The sequence below is a fragment of the Sphaerodactylus townsendi genome, linkage group LG07, assembly GCF_021028975.2.
Source record: "Sphaerodactylus townsendi isolate TG3544 linkage group LG07, MPM_Stown_v2.3, whole genome shotgun sequence".
NCBI classification, from domain to species: domain Eukaryota; kingdom Metazoa; phylum Chordata; class Lepidosauria; order Squamata; family Sphaerodactylidae; genus Sphaerodactylus; species Sphaerodactylus townsendi.
In genome coordinates, this window is record NC_059431.1 from 104,739,981 (window position 1) to 104,758,260 (window position 18,280).

An 18,280-nucleotide genomic window follows, 5' to 3' on the forward strand; every position below is an offset into this window, starting at 1 on the left:
GTGCAGGAAATCCATGTCTGGCTTTCTGTACTGCTGTGAGTAGGTGACCATGTGGAGAACCCATAGAATATAGGACTTCTAGAAATGATGTTATCCTTGCAAAAACAAGGTAAACCCTTGCAAGACTCTGTGCTCCTAGAGGTAAAGGATATTCCTGATTATAATTTCATCTAGATTCCATTTATTACGACTGGGCTATTTAAATATTCTTGTATAAGAACTAATTGTCTGCATATTCATTGTTTGTCCTTGAATGTTAAATTAATCAAGATCATGTGGTCAGTTTGTTCTTAGGATTGTCCTAAGACTTAACTGTAAAAAGTGCATACTGCAATTTAGACAGACGTGTACAGAGCGGTAAAGAAGTTCCATTGATTTCAAATAGGGGTAGATCTCCCCACCTTTCTTTGAATTCTGCCCTTTGTCATACCAAGATATTTCATGTTGTGTGGCTTTACACATGGATAATTACATCCTATTTATGTGACTGCAGTTTATATTAGTTTAAGCTGTGATTTATATTATTCCTGATTGTGTAATGCTCTCAATGATGTTCACAGGACTCTGCTATACTACTGTGAAATGAACTATTTGATAAATGTGGTGGCTTGATTATGAAGCATGTTCTTTTCATTCACAAGTTCCCAGGTTCAGTCCTTGGCATCCCCACTTAAGGATCACAGGTAGAAAGGGAAAGACCTTGGAGTGCGGTTGATGGTTAAAGTAGACCAGTGGTGGCGAACCTATGGCACGGGTGCCAGAGGTGGCACTCAGAGCCCTCTCTGTGGTCACGCACAAACAGAGTTGTCCCCCCTCCCCCTCACACACACATCTAGGCTGGCTTGGACCGCTGAGGTCTATTAGCATTAAACCTAAGACCTAGTTTTGGGGAAGCAGTGTAGGCAACCCTGTTAAGCGCTGTTAAACCCCACTGATTTTCATGTGAAGAACTAAAGTGCAATTCTTTACCTGGGAGTAAGCTCGGTTGCTGGCAGTGGGGCTTGCTTCTGAGTAAACCCTCCTAGGGTTGTGGTTCACCCATTGGAAGAGTTGCACGGTTGCTTCAAAGCAAAGCCACCGACTACCACCAAGCTTACTCCCGAGTAATGCACGCCTCGGAGCCAACCATTTTTTTCTAAACTAAAACCTCAGTATTCAGGTTAAATTGCCATGTTGGCACTTTGTGATAAATAAGTGGGTTTTGGGTTGCAATTTGGGCACTTGGTCTCGAAAAGGTTCGCTATCACTGGAGTAGACAGTACTGCGCTAGATAAAGCAATGGTCTGTCTGCTTTGGTATCAAGCAGCTTCATATGTTGCAGTAACATCTTTAGTTGAAGTAGGAAAAATGTTGCCTCCTGGATCCGTTGACACATACGGTAATAGAGCAGGCAACAGTTTGAATCATGTGGACTTATTAGCAATCTTCTTACAGTATGCCTGTCCCATTGTGCTGTCTCAGTTGTGCTTCCGTTTCAGTTAGTATATATTGGATGCTTTATGTTCTCACTTTCCTTACTCCATGGTGAATGTCCCCAAATGTTACTCATACACCAATCCCATTTCCATGCATTGTTACAACATTTCATGGTGTCACTGTCTTTCTTCGGTTGATGGTGGGTGGGGCACATATTGCATTAGTGCAATGTCACTAATATGACTGGGATGGTTTATGATATGGGTGCTGCGGTGCTGCAAATTGTCATGTTGCACTCTTTCCTACACATGCGTTTGACAGCGCAGCAGATAGTTTATAGGATTATCCCACAGTTTCCCTTGAACTCATTTAGTAGATAGCTTCGTGCCGCCTGTTGGGTTTTCCTTCAGTGTAGAAAGGTTTCATTAGATGATGAGTGTATTGATGAGGTGTTTAAAGGCATTCTTATTTTGGCAGATGGTGAAAGTTAGGAAGTGAAATTAGCAGTAGGCAACAGGTCAGCACAAAAATGGGGTGTGGCTCGGAAAAGGTTGTGGAAACTGGATGTGCTCGTTCCACATCACCTGTATCTGCTTGTCTGTTGCTTGGCCCCTTTGCTGTTCTGTTTGTTTAGCCATCCAGTGTACCATAATCCAAGTGGCAGAAGCTAAGGAAAGGGAAACCCATCAAACATATTTAGTGGTTTGGGAGAGAAGTAGTAATGTAAACTTGCCTGACATGTTGGTTGTTGGGGAAGGGGGTGCTCTTGGGAGAGAGAAAAATAGAAGATAGTAACCCTTAAGTTATTTTACTCCCTTAAAATAAAATATATATTTTATAACTTGACACAGTGGGACTCCCTCCGTGGCTCATGGAGAGCCACATTCTGGCAACAGCTGCTCCTGTTGGGCATGGGTGTCACCTACCTTACTGAAACATGGGGCAGGTATCACACTTAGGAACAGCAATTAGAGAGCAACATGTGGCTCTCAAGCCAATGAGACCTTTTCTGCATGCCCAGCTTACTCCTGATTTTCTTGGGAGTTGATCCGCAATCAGTGGAAGTGGTTTGGACTGGGTTCTTCCACATGTCTGCCCTCCCTGTGGATTTTTACCATTGTGGAATCAATTTGTTTTCTCCCACACGTAACTTAAATAATGAGGATTTTAAGGAAGAGTGCTGCCATCATTGATGTTGTCAGTGGCATCAGAGCATCCTGTTCATTTTTTTAAATAAATGCCTCTAAAAATCAATATATCACTGTAATGTTGCAGTGATAGTTTAGCGGGTTCCCTAATTCTCAGCTTTTGTTTTTAGAAAGTAAGTCTCTAGGCCAGGCGTATCAAACATGTGGCCTGGGGGATGGATCTGGTCCCTTGAGAGGGCTTATTAGGCCCGTGTGGCAATCATCCCTCTCCTGATCTGGCCTGGCCAGTTTGCTGTGGGCTCACCAGTACAGACAGCCACTCCACTGCAGGCTGGTCTGGCCCGGCATCCACCCCAACCTGCTCCCAATCTGGTCTGGCAAGTTTGCTGCTGGCTCACAAGTACAGGCACCCACCCCACTGCAATGCAGGCTTGCCAGTCCAGGGACTCACCCCATCTCATTCCCAATCTGATCTGGCGAGCTTTCTGCAGGCTCACCACCAGCCCAGGCAGCCACTCCACCCCATCCCACTGTAGGCTGGCTAGTCTAGGCGCACACCCCATGCACTCCTGATCTGTCCTAATGAGCCACCCCACCTGCCCATCGGGACTGGTGTGTCTGCTGCAGGCTCACCAGCTGAGGCACACTCCCCCCCCCCCAGTGCTGACCACCTGCTGCAGTGCTGATTTGGGCTGCCTGGACTGCTGTGGGCTTGCCAGCAGAGGCAGCCACCCCCCAGTGCCAACTGCCTCCTCTAGGGCTCACCAGCTGAGGTAGCCACCCCCCCTCCCTGGGCTGATCTGGGCTGGTATGCCTGCTGTGCCAGCTGCAGCAGCCAACCCTCCCCCCTCCCAGTGCCGACCACATGTCCCGTGGCTGTTACGATCTAGCGAACCTGCTGTGGGCTCGCCAGCAGAAGCCGCCACCCTTCCAATAAATCAGGCCTTTAAAAAAACCCTGAAATCACTCATCTTCGGTGTGTGTGTGTGAGGGAGTGGCAGTCCATTGAACAGGGGGTTGGAGATGGGTGGGGCAAAGGAAACCAATTGAAACATGCTAGGAAAAAGCCAACTCAACATTGTGTTCACGAGAAACATTGGGGTGAAAGTGGTCTCAAAAGATCCAGAAATAACTGGGAGGGTTTGGATGGGTGGGGGGGAAACAGTGAAAACTAAAGACCAAAAAACAACAACATGTGAGTATTAGGATAAACAAAAACAACATGTGGTCAGAACCAACTAAAAAAAACGACGTGGAAAAGAGCTCAGTCTTGCTGACTTTGCATATAAAAGTGTCCTCTTTGATGTATTTATTGTTATAAGGATAGATGCTTTAGTTTCCCACAACCCAAATTATGTGTACCCAATACTAGAGAGAGAGGTTAGATGTTAGATTTAGTGATCAAATAAATACTTGAACAGTTGGGTACAGTCTAAAACAACTCACTAGAAACTAGAAAAACTACCGTACCCTGGCTGCTTATTGCAAACACATACAAAATCCTCTGCAAGCAGTCTATAATAAAAGTGCAAGTGCAGATCAGTGCAGAAAGCACAGATCATTATGTACATTCATAGACATTAAAATACCAACAGAAAATAAGTAGCCAAATCTGAAGTTTAGTTATTCCATTCTCAAACATTGCAAAGAGTTCAGTGAAGTAAAGGAATCCTGCCCTCCTTTCCAACTTAACTGACAGACTGGTATCCTCTCCTCATCAATCCCCTAGAAGAGAATAAAACTCCCCCACTAAGTTGGCAGCTTGAAGATGGCTAGCAGAGCGAAACAAGTCGAGTGTCCTGTTCCGTTTACACCAAGCAGAATGGGTCCTGTGGTAAGGTCACGTTTTTGAGTAATTTTCCTCAGTAAAAAGGGTGACTCTTACTGTCTCAGGAGTAATCAGATTGAAAGATTCTCAGATTCTGGATGCTGCTAAGAAACACTTGCCAATTCATTCTGGCAAGTGACTTTACAGTTGCCAACTTACCAGGAGAATGTTATTCCGTTCTGTGGGCTTTATGAAGAGAGAAAACCAGTCTGCCAGTTAGCTCCAGATTGGAGGTCAGGGTCCCTTCACTGAACTCTTTGCAATATTTGAGACTGACATAACTAGGCCTTGGATTTGGCTAAGGGTATCAATGCTGTATTCATTATATATAATGATCTCCACTTTTTGCTCTTTATTGCACTGATTTGCCCTTGCACTGACATAACTAGACCTTTCTTATTAAATTGCTTGCACAAGATTTTGTGTGTGTCTGTATTTAGAAAACAGGGTGTAAGTGGCTTTTCTAGTTTCAAGAGGGTAGTTTTAATGATCATCAGAGAAGCGCAACAGAAAGCCACCAGTGAAATGGCCCTATATTCATATCTTAGGAAGATGGAAGCACCTTTCTTACATTGAATGTTGAATATGTCTGCAAGTATTCTTTAATGCGAAAGAAATCTTCATGCTGCACATAAGCGAATAAACTCTTATCTTCAAAAGCATTCCTCTCTTCCCAAAACATTTTAAGGAGTGTTTTCCAGTGCTCTCCAAGTCTACTTTTTCACCTGGAGAAGAATATCTAGGAGGGAGGAGGAATACAGGGAAATTACCATTTTTTCCTTGAGCCTTTTCATCTCCTTGTGTGGAAAGCATGAAACATGGAAATACAGGGCATCTTGATTAATTTCTGGGCTTTTATCCCTTGGGATCAACTGTTACTGCTACTAAAGAAAAGTAACTAAAAAGAAAGTGCAGCATTTTACATTGTGCAGGGAAAGGGATAAGTAACGATGGAATTCACCTTGGCTGAGATAGGTGGCAGAAAGAGTAAACACTGAACCCACCAGGCTCTCTGATACGAACTGTCTCCTTTTTTCTTTCCTACTGTATCTGATTCCCTTGTGTTTGAAGTATATTGGTATATCTCACATACACAACTCTAGTTCTTTCCTGAAAACCAAAGCCAGGTGAAGAGGGAAGAAAAGGTGGAACAGTTCAATTCCTTTGCAGTTTAAGCGAACTCAGTTTTTTTTTAGCCACAAGACGTTGTGGATGGGGAGGTAATAACACCATGTATGAATATAACATTCTGTCATACTGTTTTAAACCTGGCTACTAGGAACTGTGTCAGCTGGCACATACGTGACTTACACCAGGTTGGAGGCTATCATGATGCTTTTGTGCACAGTTTGAGTTTTCCTTGACTTTTCAGTGATCTTTCTCAATCTGTCAGAATTGTACTGGCCCCACCTACACAGCAGCAACTTTTTAAAAACATTGGCTTCTTAATATATCAGTATTGTTATGTTCATCAAAGTTTTAAAAAACCCTCAGAAAAATGCCTCTTTTGCAGTGCTGGGAGAGTAACCATTTTGGGGACAGAGACATAGAAAACGCAGGCTATGTGGAAAGCTGCTATGTGGAAAGCCGTCCTTTTTCTGCAGCTATTAACGCCACACCTCAGGGGTTCCACCGGTAAGCTTTGCAATGTGGGAAAGGCCTGTGTATTTATTATTTATTTACTTTGTTTTATTATTTGCCACAGTACTTGAACATAAGAACTAGCCTGCTGGATCAGACCAGAGTCCATCTAGTCCAGCACTCTGCTACTTGCAGTGGCCCACCAGATGCCTTTGGGAGCTCACATGCAGTATGTGAAAGCAATGGCCTGCTGCTGCTGCTGCTGCTCCAGAGCACCTGGTTGCTAAGGCATTTGCAATCTCAGATCAAGGAGGATCAAGATTGGTAGCCATAGATCGACTTCTCCTCCATAAATCTGTCTAAGACCTTTTTAAAGCTATCCAGGTTAGTGGCCATCACCACCTCCTCTGGCAGCATATTCCAAAAACTAATGCAATACATTATTTGAACTGATTTAACTAAACACTGGAGTGTTTTTTCAGTTCTTATTTGTGGGTCATAGGTAGTTAAATTTTATTGAGGGGCTGTCAGCTCATTTTAGACATTCTAAAGGAATGGAGGTATGTTACGCTCAGACTGTTACATCTTGTGGGTTGTACTCAGCTCTTTGAATTCTGTGCAGAAAATCAGGCCACACCAAAGTGATGTGCTTCTGATGACCTGCAACAAATTTCTTCATCAGTTAGAAGTTCCTAAACCATTACTAGGTACAGGCCCACAGTGCAGACACAAAAGCATGCATAATGCTTGCTAAGTCCAGGGCTGCTACATCCATAACATGGCTGGATATTGTTCTCTTTTAGAGCTGTAGCAGTTATTTGCGGTTTAAAGCAATCCAGTACTGAATGGTTGCTATAGTGCAATGATAGTGCAGAATCCAGTGATGTAGGCATGCAACCCAGATTCAAAAGGGAAAAAAGTTTAAAGGAAAATAAGAGTTTAAAGGGACAGAAAACTCTCTTTTTTTCCGGTGAATGGTTTGAATGAAGTGGACTTTTTAAGTACTTGCAAATGGCCTGGAACTTTATTATAGGGTAGTGACAGTTAAGCTCAAATAACCCAATAATTTCTTTTAGACAAGTTTTGACAGGATCCCAGTATTTCTTAAAAGGACTCGGCCACAGTAAAATATGTACACAGAGCGATGCTATTGGTGCTTTTATTGTCTAAGTTATTTAGGAGACAGGATCTTGTATGGCTTACCTTTGTGCTGTGATAGTTTCCCAGTTTTTGCCAAAACCTGCCTTTGAAGCATCTGTGAAACATCTTCCCACTAGTAGGTAAAGTCCACAAGGAAAATGGCTGTAGGGTACCATGCAGTTGATAATCACCAATTAGAACAAGAGATTACAAAAACAATGTAAATTTGGTATTGGAGGAAAATATTGTATATTTGTGAACTGATAGACCGCATCCAAGATGCTTTCAACCCAACAGGTTTCAATGCTTTGGAGAATGTTTCTCTACTTGAAACTGTCGTGCTATAATTACAATTCATTTATAAGACCAAGTTGAATTAAAGTTGAAGGGGATGCTCTACCTCTGGTTGCAATGAAGAATTCAAAACCCATTAGAAACTAGAAGGATTTTCTTGTGAAATTGTTTGCGAGGAAATAGATAACTCCCACCCCAGCCTGTAATTTGTCAGTTGACCAGTCTGGAAGATTTTTCTTGTACTGACGTGCCTATGCTGGAATTATGGGCTGGGATCCAGAGAGACAGATGATATGCATGCACAGTGGAGCTTTCTTCTTGATGGCATGCCCTGCAAACACTCAACCATAGTTCTTCTCGACATAGAAATGCTTTTGAAAGTTGAATTTTGCTGGTCATGGAGGTCAGGAGCCTGTTAGGAACTTGCAAAAAGAGAGCTTGTGTGCAGGCATGAAGGGATTTGTTTAACCCTAATATGTCTGCCTATGTGGAGAAATGGCAGCAAATATTTGTTATTCCAGAGGGATAGCTGTGTCAGTCTAGCAGGGGTCTGCAACCTGTGGCTCTCCAGATGTTCATGAACTGCAATTCCAATCAGCCCCTGCCAGCATGGCCAATTGGCCATTCTGGCAGGAGCTGATGGGAATTGTAGTTCATGAACATCGGGGGAGCCACAGGTTGCAGACCCAGACTCTATTGCAACAAAACAGAAGTCCAGGGGCACCTTAAAGACTAACAGCATTTATTCCACTGTGAGCTTTCATAAGCAAGAGCTCACTTCTTTAGGTGCAGCGGAAAGAAAATAATTTCAGTTGCCAATGACATCTTCTTCCCTGTGAAATTCTTTTGTCACTGATTTTTGAAGGGTGATTATTTTTCCAAAGTAAAGCTACTTTTAGTTGTTTGGGGATTAAAATTAGTTAGGCTGGCATTTCAAATGCTAGTAGAACTTTCCTAGTCCACCCAAGTGCCCTAACCTGTTTGCCTTAAGAACTTGTTGGGGTGCATTCATTCTGTTCGTTTGGTCAGCCGGCTTGTTCAGTTGAAACTCTTCCCATATGCAACAGTTAACGCCTGGGTGTATGTAGCTGACTAACATTGACCCTCCCTTTCTTTTCCCAAGGTGTTAACTTCCTGTTTTATAGAGCATAGTTTTTAAATGTGTTTATACTGTAGGGATAGAAAATCTGGGTTTGGACATCTTTACCTTTAATTCTTTTTTAAATCCCCAAAGGTTCAGATACGCTAGTTCTCATCTGTTCCCATCTTCGTGGGAATTTACATTTTTAAGGTAAGAAGTTAGTTTCTGAACAAGTCTCAAAGCGACCCCTTGGTTTACATTCGAAGGCAAACTCTGGCGTGCCTTGGGGATTCCGAATTTTCAAATCTACAATTCCCTGGCATCCGTGCCTTAGGAAGTAGGCATCCCTTAGATGTTCCAGGTGGTTCCTGTTGATTTTGAAGCGCCCTGGACAGAACTAAATGTTACAAAAAACACAGGGTTGCTGCTGAATACAGCAGTTCTTCCCTTTCCTCTACCGCCAGCAGGACTTCGTGAGCGAATGGGTCTTTGGTTCTGCTATACCACACAATTTGCGGCTGCATGAAGAAGCAACGAGGTCCAAAGCGCAATGCATTATTGTCCCAAATGTGTTATAGAGGAAGGCAACTCAATTCAGAATTTCCGTTTGAGCAATACGTACATTTTTTCACGTACGTAACTCTGTCCTAAGATTGCAAGATTATAAATTTAATTAAGTCGAGGAAACTTTGGTGAAAATATTCATCTACAGAACTCAAGATTTGTGGAACAAAGAGAGATATTATTTGCTGCTGGCCCAGGGTCCACAAATCCCCAAGTCTTCGTGCCAGTGATGAACACTACTCTCCAGCTGGTAAATGGGCAAATTCAACACATTCCATAGACATGCATTCCACAGCCACACAGCCTGGAAAAGCCACAACAGCCACTTTGAGGGTAATCTAGGAATCTTGGATAGTGAAAAAATGGGATTAGTTCATAAGTGTCAAACTCGCGCCCCTCCAGATGTTATGGACTACAGTTCTCAACACCCCCTGCCAACATCGTGCTGGTAGGGGATTATGGGAACTGTAGTCCATAACATCTGGAGGGCCGCGAGTTTGACACCTGTGGATTAGTTTTATGTGATCCTGTGTAAAACAGAAGTTGTCCCCCCCACTCCACTTCAAGTCAAAGCGTAATCATCACTAGGTATTAAACTGACTTGAAAGTGAGTTTGTTGAAATATTTGCGCCGTCAGTGATCTAAAGATGCTCTAGGAAGTTTTGTGAAAATGTGGCCAAATAAGGATAAGCAGAAAACCTTTTAATAAATCATCGCTATCAAAGATGGTAAGAGTTGACCAAAGCTCCTCTTTTGTTAGATGATACAAAGATTCCCAACATATCAGCACCAAAGGGGCAGGTAGGTAACCATATATCACTAAATGTGTAAAATATTTAGTTCAGTTTTTTACAATTTACATATCGTGAAGCATTTTTACATACTTTTAGCTGGAAATGTATGTGCTTTTCTTCTTCAGAGTTGCTTTTGCTGTTTGTAGTATAGTTTGGCCTATATTGAGGCCATGTGTAGGAACATCATGAAAAACCATAATTATCTTAGCAATAAAAGGGACAGCGCCAAGGATGCGAAATGTTCTTCTTTACCTAGTTTACACTAAGTGTAGCCTTGACTTCTGAACCCAGTGCATTTTCCCAGTCTCCTGAACAAACGTGTTCCTCCTTAGCTGGTTTGTTTGATTATAGGGTGTTCTGATGTCTTCATTAGAGATATAAAAATTGAAGCTATGATTTTAAAAAGAATAAGTGTATCCAGATTGGTAGCTGTGTTAGTCTGTGTCAGCAAAATTAAACAAAAGTTTAGTGGACCCTTAATGATTACCAGATTTATCTAGGTGTAAGTCCTGATTCACAAGATCTTATTCTGGAATAAATTTTGTTAATCATTAGAGTTCCGCTGGACTCCTGTTTGAAACTGAAATATAAACAGTATTTAACTTCCTTACTGCTGTGCATCAAAGAATATGTAAGTTGTAATGACAAATGTGTAAGCTGTAATGATTTTTTGTTTGAACAACTTTAAAAAGATGTCTCTGCATTGTAAATATTGAAGTCACTTGTAAGTTTGAAGTAGATTAGAGAAGTATTTTTTGCATGTACCTTATATTATAAAGATTCAAAAACAATTATTGTCTTGGGACAAGTGAATTAGCCTTTTGGGTGTAAAAGTGGATTGACTGTACTTCTATAGTGCACCTACCCCATCATAATTTTTTGAATATGGTGGAACCTATTGAATTTCTGTGATATTTGAGTCTTCTTGTTGCAGACCTTTGGCAACTATGCTGCACCTGTCCTCTATATGCAGTTTTGCTTGCTAATTGACATGCTGCATGTAGTTTATGCCTTGGTACTTTTTGAGGTATTCTTTCTTGTGTGTGGTAGATGGGTGGTAAGCTTTATACCACTCCCAAAGATTCTAGGCTGGGCCCATACAGTGCAGCAGCTGGAGGCTAATTACCCCTCTTCCCCTCACTCCTTTTTCAGATCCAGACATTCAAAGTTGAAGCACCGTGCCAGACTGTAGAAGATTTAACCAGTGGAGTGGTGATGGCCCAAGTACTTCAAAAAATGTAAGAGAACAGTTTTTACAAAAATCAAGTTGTTGTGAAAGTGTCAGTGTGTTCATGTTTGTAACTTCTGGGTATCTGGCTGGTGCAAATCTCCTAGGGAGCGCTGCCCTCTCAAACATTTTTTACTGCTTAGCTGTAATTGCTGCTGTTGTAGAATTCATTGGCAAAAATATTTGTTGGAGTCTTGGATGTCTTGTTTTCAAACCCAGAAAACAATTACACTGGCTTTCTTCTCCCTGTACAGAGCAAATATGGAATTTGAGAGAAAGCATGTCCCAAAGATCCAACGTTATTTAACTTGATTATAAAATATAGGAAAATCTAACATGTTGAACTGAATTAATGTGAGTTAATATTGAACCGATCAGTTCAAAATTGCGCTTGGTTATCCTTTTCTCTGCTTTTATTATTATTTATAGAGTGCCACCAATGTGTTGATACTTTATAGAATAGCGTACTTATGTAAAAGTGGTTGTTCCACGTGGAAGGCAGTGGAGGGTGAGAAAGAGGAGGCAGCAGCCTCTTGAGCAAAATGTGTTGAATAAAAACAATTTGCATGTCTAGTTAGTCAGACAGTAGTGGGGTAAATCATACAGTTGTTTTTGTTCTTGTAAAGTCACAGCGGTTGTGACTTTGGTTATTGTAACAAGTATAAATTACCCTTTTACCCTTGCTCTGCGTCAGCCTCTCAAAGTCACGGCTGTGTCGAGGCCGTGTTGGGGAGAGTATTATTGTTTGTGTGGTGTGCATTCTGAAGTCAGACAGAACTCCGTTTGTGTTCATGTTTGTGTTCAACTCCGTTGAACTCCGTTTCCTGCAGCATTGTCTGGCGTCTTTCACGAACCTAGACGTGACTAAGTCCAGGGTTATACATTTATTTTATTTTAAATATTTACATGTTTTCCATAGTGTCCTGGGCAGTCCCCTTTCCTCATTTGTTTTAATCTGTTCCCTCCCTCCCCCCCCCCCATATTTTTAGTCCTGCCTATCCCTCCCCAGTAGGGTTGCCAACCCATCCTCACGCCGTACATAGCAGTGGGAGCATTTGGTGGGCGAAGAATTGTAAAATGACATTGAGTGACATCACAACATCCTTTCTGGGAAGGAACCTGGGAGTAACTGTATCAAGTGATACTGTAAAATTCCTTCAATCCCTGTGGTAAATACCATAGATATTGGGGAGATGTCTAGAGCGTAGCAGGGCTTAGGCCCCCCTGCTCCGTATGGGCTCAGGGTGGATGTAATTTTTGGGTTCTAGCTGGAAGTGATTTCAGGGCATTGCACAAAGCTGTCTCCCTTCCGTTGCTCCATTATGGCAGGCAAATGGCTCCTCGGCTCCCCAGTCTAAAAGCACCTTCTGGCTTGTTTGAGTTGTCTTTGCTTCTCCATTTGCAGTCTCTTTTTGTCAGTCCTAGGTTTGCTTCTTCCCTTCTCATTTTTGAAAAATAACTTTTGATGCAATCGAGAGTCTTTACTTCCCCTTCTTCCTCCATCCTCTTTGAAAGCAACTTCTGCCTGTAATCTTTGTCCTGCCTTTTTGTACTTACTTCCAGTATTTTTTCTGCCTTTGCAACAGTGTATCTAGGGGAGGTAGAAGGGCCCAAATGTGAGGCTCATTTTGGTTACCTACTCCCTCGTTTTCTCCCCCTTTCTGTGTCCAGTCCCTGACCAAACTCCTCCTGCCGGCCCATTCTCCCTGAACTCCTGCCACTCCCCTGCAAAAAAATCAACAAACCTTTCCTATGTCCAAGCTGTGGAAAGTGTGGCATCGCTCACACAGTAAGGTGAATTTTAAAGGAATGGTGCCTTTAAAATTCATCTTACTTTCCTCCATCCGAGAGGCATGAGGCCAGCAACACACTGAGGCGAGACAAGACCAAGGATGGAGCATTCCCTCCCTGGTCTTGTCTCTGCCCCAGTGTGTTGCCAGCCTCAGATGGAGGAAAGGTTTCTTGACTTTTTTTCCTGTGTGTGGGGGGGCGGGGTTGCGGTTGGGAGTTGTGGGGACACGGCAGGGAAAGTTGGCCCACGGACGGGTTTTGTAATAGTGCACCACTCTTTTTGGAAGGGTCTTTTAATTTTTTTTATTTTGTCCCCCTTTATGGGAAGGGTGGAAAGGTTTCCTAATCCAACAAACCTTCGGGTCTACGGATCTATTTACATATAACAGTTTTATCCCATCTTTCATCCAGTGAACTCAGGGTAGCATGCATGGCTTTTCGCTCTTTTTAATCTTTATAATAGCCCTGTGAGACAAGTCTGCCTAGGTATGTGTGACTGCCCTAGGATTACCCAGAATGATTCATAGCTGGGGATTTGAACCTAAGTGTCTCCTGTTCTAGCCTAGGAACCCACACCGCTAGCGGATGCTGCATTACCACCTACGTTGTTGGGGTAGACATGCCACTATTCTTTTCCCATCAGAATATAGTGAAAGATCCACCCTCTAAACAGTTTGCTCTTCAAAGGGAGCCACCCTAATTTTTACTTTCCTCCCACAAACACACTCCCATTCTTGTACCCATTCTCTATTTCTGGCTTCCTGGGAAAGGGTAGAGCATGTGCCAGGGCCCAGGTTCAATTCCTAGCACCTCCAGGGAAAAGTATAAAGAAATAGGTAATGTGAAATATCTCTTCTCTCTCTGGAAAGCCTGTCTGAGTAAACAGTCATGGCTTTGATGGACTCAGTGATCTGATTCCCCATAAAGTTCAGTTGGCTATAATTTTGGGGCAACTTTTCATAATTAATAAGATTTTTGGATTAGAAGAGTTTACTTTGCTTTCAGTGATTTTTAATGTGCTTTCTCATTGGAGTGAAATTCTTTACTCATCCTACCCCACATCTAATAATACAGTATATGGTCTGATTACTTTTGCAATTATGTTATGCTTACGTGTAATATTATTGTGGACTCTCCAGCTGGCCAGTAGAAAGTATCACTTGCTTATTGAATCCAGATGCAACTTGTGGGCTCCTGTTTCCCAGAATAGAGCCTCCTCAGTCAACCTGATCACAGACAGGTACCTGAAACAGACAGGTACATACAGGTGGTCCTTCAGATAATCTGCATCCAAGTCTCTTGGGCTGTAGAGAGCAGGGTTTTGTGAGGAAAATCATATTTCTGCAAATTCCCTCCATTTGATGAGCAACATTATAATATAACATACTGCATAACCCAGTTCATTTATATAATTCTTGTATTGTATGCAAAAAGGGTATTCACAAAAACTGGAATGTTCTTTCTTCAGCTTGCACCACCAATAGAAGTAGGATTAAGTTTTTCCTTGAAATGACAAAGCTGTTTTTTTGTGGTCAGCTGACCACTTCTGTGCTTTCTGTTCCAGTCATCCTTAGATTAAGAAATGAAAATCAAGCTGTACTTCAGAAACTGACTCATCCATGATTTTGAACATTATGAGAAATTCAAAAGATGAATTAAAAGGTTCAGTTCCTGTGAATAGCAGAATGTGAATTTAGATCTTTCTTTTTCGTGCAGATCAACTTTGAATTATGTGGTAATGGTAAAGAGTCAAGGTTCTTTGCAATAAAGTTGATGTATGTTGGGAATGTGCAGACTCTAGCTCCTTCCGCACATGCAGAATAATGCACTTTCAAACTGCTTTCAGTGCTCTTTGAAGCTGTGCAGAATAGCAAAATCCACTTGCAAACAGTTTCACAACTGTGGTTTGAAAATGCATTATTCTGTGTCTGCGGAAGGGGCCTCTGTGTCAGAGCTTCATGACAGAGGGAAAAGCAAGCAACTATCGGTAGATAAGCCTTGTTTATCCATGGGAATCTTTCTGGAGCTCTATATTAGGATTGGCATGGGAAATAGATTCTGTCGGTTGGCAGCATTGTTCATTTGTTTTGTTTAGTATGCGGACAAAACCTTTTGTTAATCTTGGGTGCATAGATCAATTTTTTAATAGCTATCCTATTCTATTTTCCAACTAGAACAGTTATGTGAAGAAGTCCTCTGAGAATCTGTAGGGCTGTTGAATGTTGTACAAACCTACCTATTTAACTGGTTGTGGTGGGTTTTCCGGGCTGTGTGGCCATGGTCTGGTAGATCTTGTTCTTAACATTTCGCTGCATCTGTGGCTGGCATCTTCAGAGGTGTATCACAGAGGGAAGTCTGTTACACACTGTGTCCAGTGAGAAGGGAATGTTTTAGTGCGGTATATTGTCTACTTACTGGTTTGTTCCCCACACTGGGACATGGACAATATATACCCCACTAAACATTCCCTTCTGTCTTGGCCCTTTTGAAGGCCCTCTGTGTGCTTGAAAGCATGCTTTATAATCAGCTGAGGAAAGGGGATGTTACATAAATGGATCTGTCTCATACTTTGAAGGCCAGCTTCAAAACATTTTGGGTAGATGAGGCAAAGTTGGATGGTGACATATTTTCCACAAGGTCTTGTTTGAGTATAAGGAGTAATATGTGTAGTATAATGTATGTATTCGTAATGTGTGCAGCTTCTGAAGGACGAGAGAGTATGTTGCAGGACCAGTATTACAAGCTTCATCTGTAGCACTAATATCTATGATACAAATATGTTTGCCAAATTGTAAGACTTGTATCTCATGAGACAATCCATTAAATTGAAGGGTTTAGCAATTTAATGTCACATAAAAGGTAAAGTTTCCCCTTCAGTCGTGTTTGACCCCGGGGTACCCCTGCAAGCAGCGATTTCATCGGCAAGCCGTTTTTGTGGGGTAGTTTGCCATTGCTTTCCCCGTTCTTTACCCCCTAGCTATGTGCTAGGTACTCATTTACCAACCAAGGAATGGATGGATGGCTGAATTGACCATGAGCCAGCTGCCAGGATATCTGACCCACAGGGGGCTCGAACTCCTGACCGTGTGAGTGGCAGTGCAAGCACTTAACCACTACACCACATGTCACATACCCATCAAATATAAAGAGACAGAGCGCTACAGTGCTTATGAAATATCTCTTCATAGTCTCATGAAATGCCCATGCTGTTGACTTTAATAGCTGCTGGCACTGTGTGAATAGAGACTGGATATTAATCAGTTCATCTGATAGAGTTTATCTGGTTAGCCCTAAAGATCTTATTTCTCTCATAGGATTGCAAGTTAATTCTTGGATTCCAGCATTTATGAAGTCGAGTGCCTTAATGAAAATAAATGTTTTATGCTTATAATACTTGAATAACGAAAGATAATTCTGGAGAAGCTTTTAGAACATAACAACATAAGAACTAGCCTGCTGGATCAGACCAGAGTCCATCTAGTCCAGCACTCTGCTACTCGCAGTGGCCCACCAGGTGCCTTTGGGAGCTCACATGCAGGATGTGAAAGCAATGGCCTTCTGCTGCTTTAGTATAGCTGTTAACTGATGCAGTACCAAGTTATGTAATTAGAGGATAACTTCAACAGTTTCACTTTCTGTTAATGTGTGTTAAATTCATTTTTACAAATGACAATGGAGTCTAACAGTTCTAAACACAAAAATGTTTGTTCTAGAGCCATGATTTTTATCCACAATATTTCACTGTGCTTGGTGCTTGGATAAAACAGAAAAAAAAACTTTTCCCCCCATCCAGAGGCGGAGCACTCACAGGGACAAGTAGGGTCACATGTACTGAGGCGCATGCCAGTTGGTCACATGGGGGATGGTGGAGAATTTCCCCCCACACCCGTCCCCTCGGGCCGGGCCGGCAGGCTGCTTCTTCAGCCGGTGGAGGTTCCACCAGCTGAAAGAGCAGCCTGGCGGGGCAGGGACAATAAGCAGTCTTTGGCAGGGTTCCACCAGCTAAGGTAAGTGGGGCACGGGGTGGGGGGCCCTGGACGCCATTTTCACCCATCTCTGCCCCATCACTTCAACATTTCTGGAAATTTTACATCTCTAGACACGTCAACTGGAACGCTTTCTTCCCCTTTTCCCAGTGAGTACCAGCTTCTCTGTGCTGTACTGCATAGGTGTGCAGCTTTGCACAGTGAGCTGAAATGTGAGGCAGGCATGGGATGTGGCGTGTTTTTAAATGTCACTTTCTGCCACCCATGCCAACATAATTTTGTATGTGTTGACATGAGTAGCAGATGCTGTATTTCAGTAGCAAATGTATGCCTGCATATTGATGATATAACTTTGCTTCTTCATTTGTTACATTTTGCATGGCAGAAAGTTGTACAGAGTTTTGTCAGGAGCCCAGATTTTCAAGATGTTGGCCTTCTTAGGCAATGCTAAATTATATGGAAGTTTTGTTCAACCAAACCTAATTCTAGCTTTGTATGACTAATGCCACTTTTTCATGTTTTTCAGTTCTGTTTTTTCCAGCCTAGTTTTGATGCAGGACAAACAGTTAATTTTTAAACATTCTTTGTTTCCATTGGGTCCTGGTTAAGATATTGGGTTACGGATTATAAAACCTTCAGTTCGGATGGTGCCTGTAGAAAAAGTATAGAGTAGATTATTGGTCTTACCTCAGCCCTTCATCTGAAATGTGGGCATAATTTTGGCCCAGAGTACAGGGCTGTTGCGAGGATTACAAGAGAATGTTGTAAAATACCATTTGTTGTTATTTACTGTGAGGCAGGAAAGAGAATGAAAAAATTTTTAGACAAAGGGTAACTCGGATTTTTAAAAAATATTCTTTGCTATCTTGTGTTTATTGTGTCTTGTAGGAACCCAGATATGTGGGCCTTTTAAAAATATTTCCAAATGTTAACAGCCCCTCTGATGATCAGGTGAAAATAGACAACTAGTTCTGTGAAGTATGGTGTTACTAGGTGAAAAAATATCTGTTTAAATTACACTGTTAAGGAATTTTTTATAAGACTTCTACATCCTGGATGCATTTCACTATATAAACACGGTATCATAAGAACATAAGAACATAAGAACTAGCCTGCTGGATCAGACCAGAGTCCATCTAGTCCAGCATTCTGCTACTCGCAGTGGCCCACCAGGTGCCTTTGGGAGCTCACATGCAGGAGGTGAAAGCAATGGCCTTCTGCTGCTGCTGCTGCTCCCGAGCACCTGGTCTGCTAAGGCATTTGCAATCTGAGATCAAGGAGGATCAAGATTGGTAGCCATAGATCGGCTTCTCCTCCATAAATCTGTCCAAGCCCTTTTTAAAGCTATCCAGGTTAGTGGCCATCACCACCTCCTGTGGCAGCATATTCCAAACACCAATCACACGTTGTGTGAAGAAGTGTTTCCTTT

The 18,280-nt window shown here is 42.3% G+C and overlaps 1 protein-coding gene across 2 annotated transcripts in view; it reads left to right on the forward strand.

Annotated features, from left to right (window-relative positions):
* The window catches only part of HOOK3 (hook microtubule tethering protein 3), a 75,248-nt gene that overhangs the window by 1,473 nt on the left and 55,495 nt on the right, over positions 1-18,280 (forward strand). For both annotated transcript variants that reach the window (XM_048503970.1, XM_048503971.1), the window contains exon 2: positions 10,999-11,084. In XM_048503970.1, the coding sequence (XP_048359927.1) occupies positions 10,999-11,084 (86 nt within the window). The remainder of the gene's footprint in view (positions 1-10,998; positions 11,085-18,280) is intronic.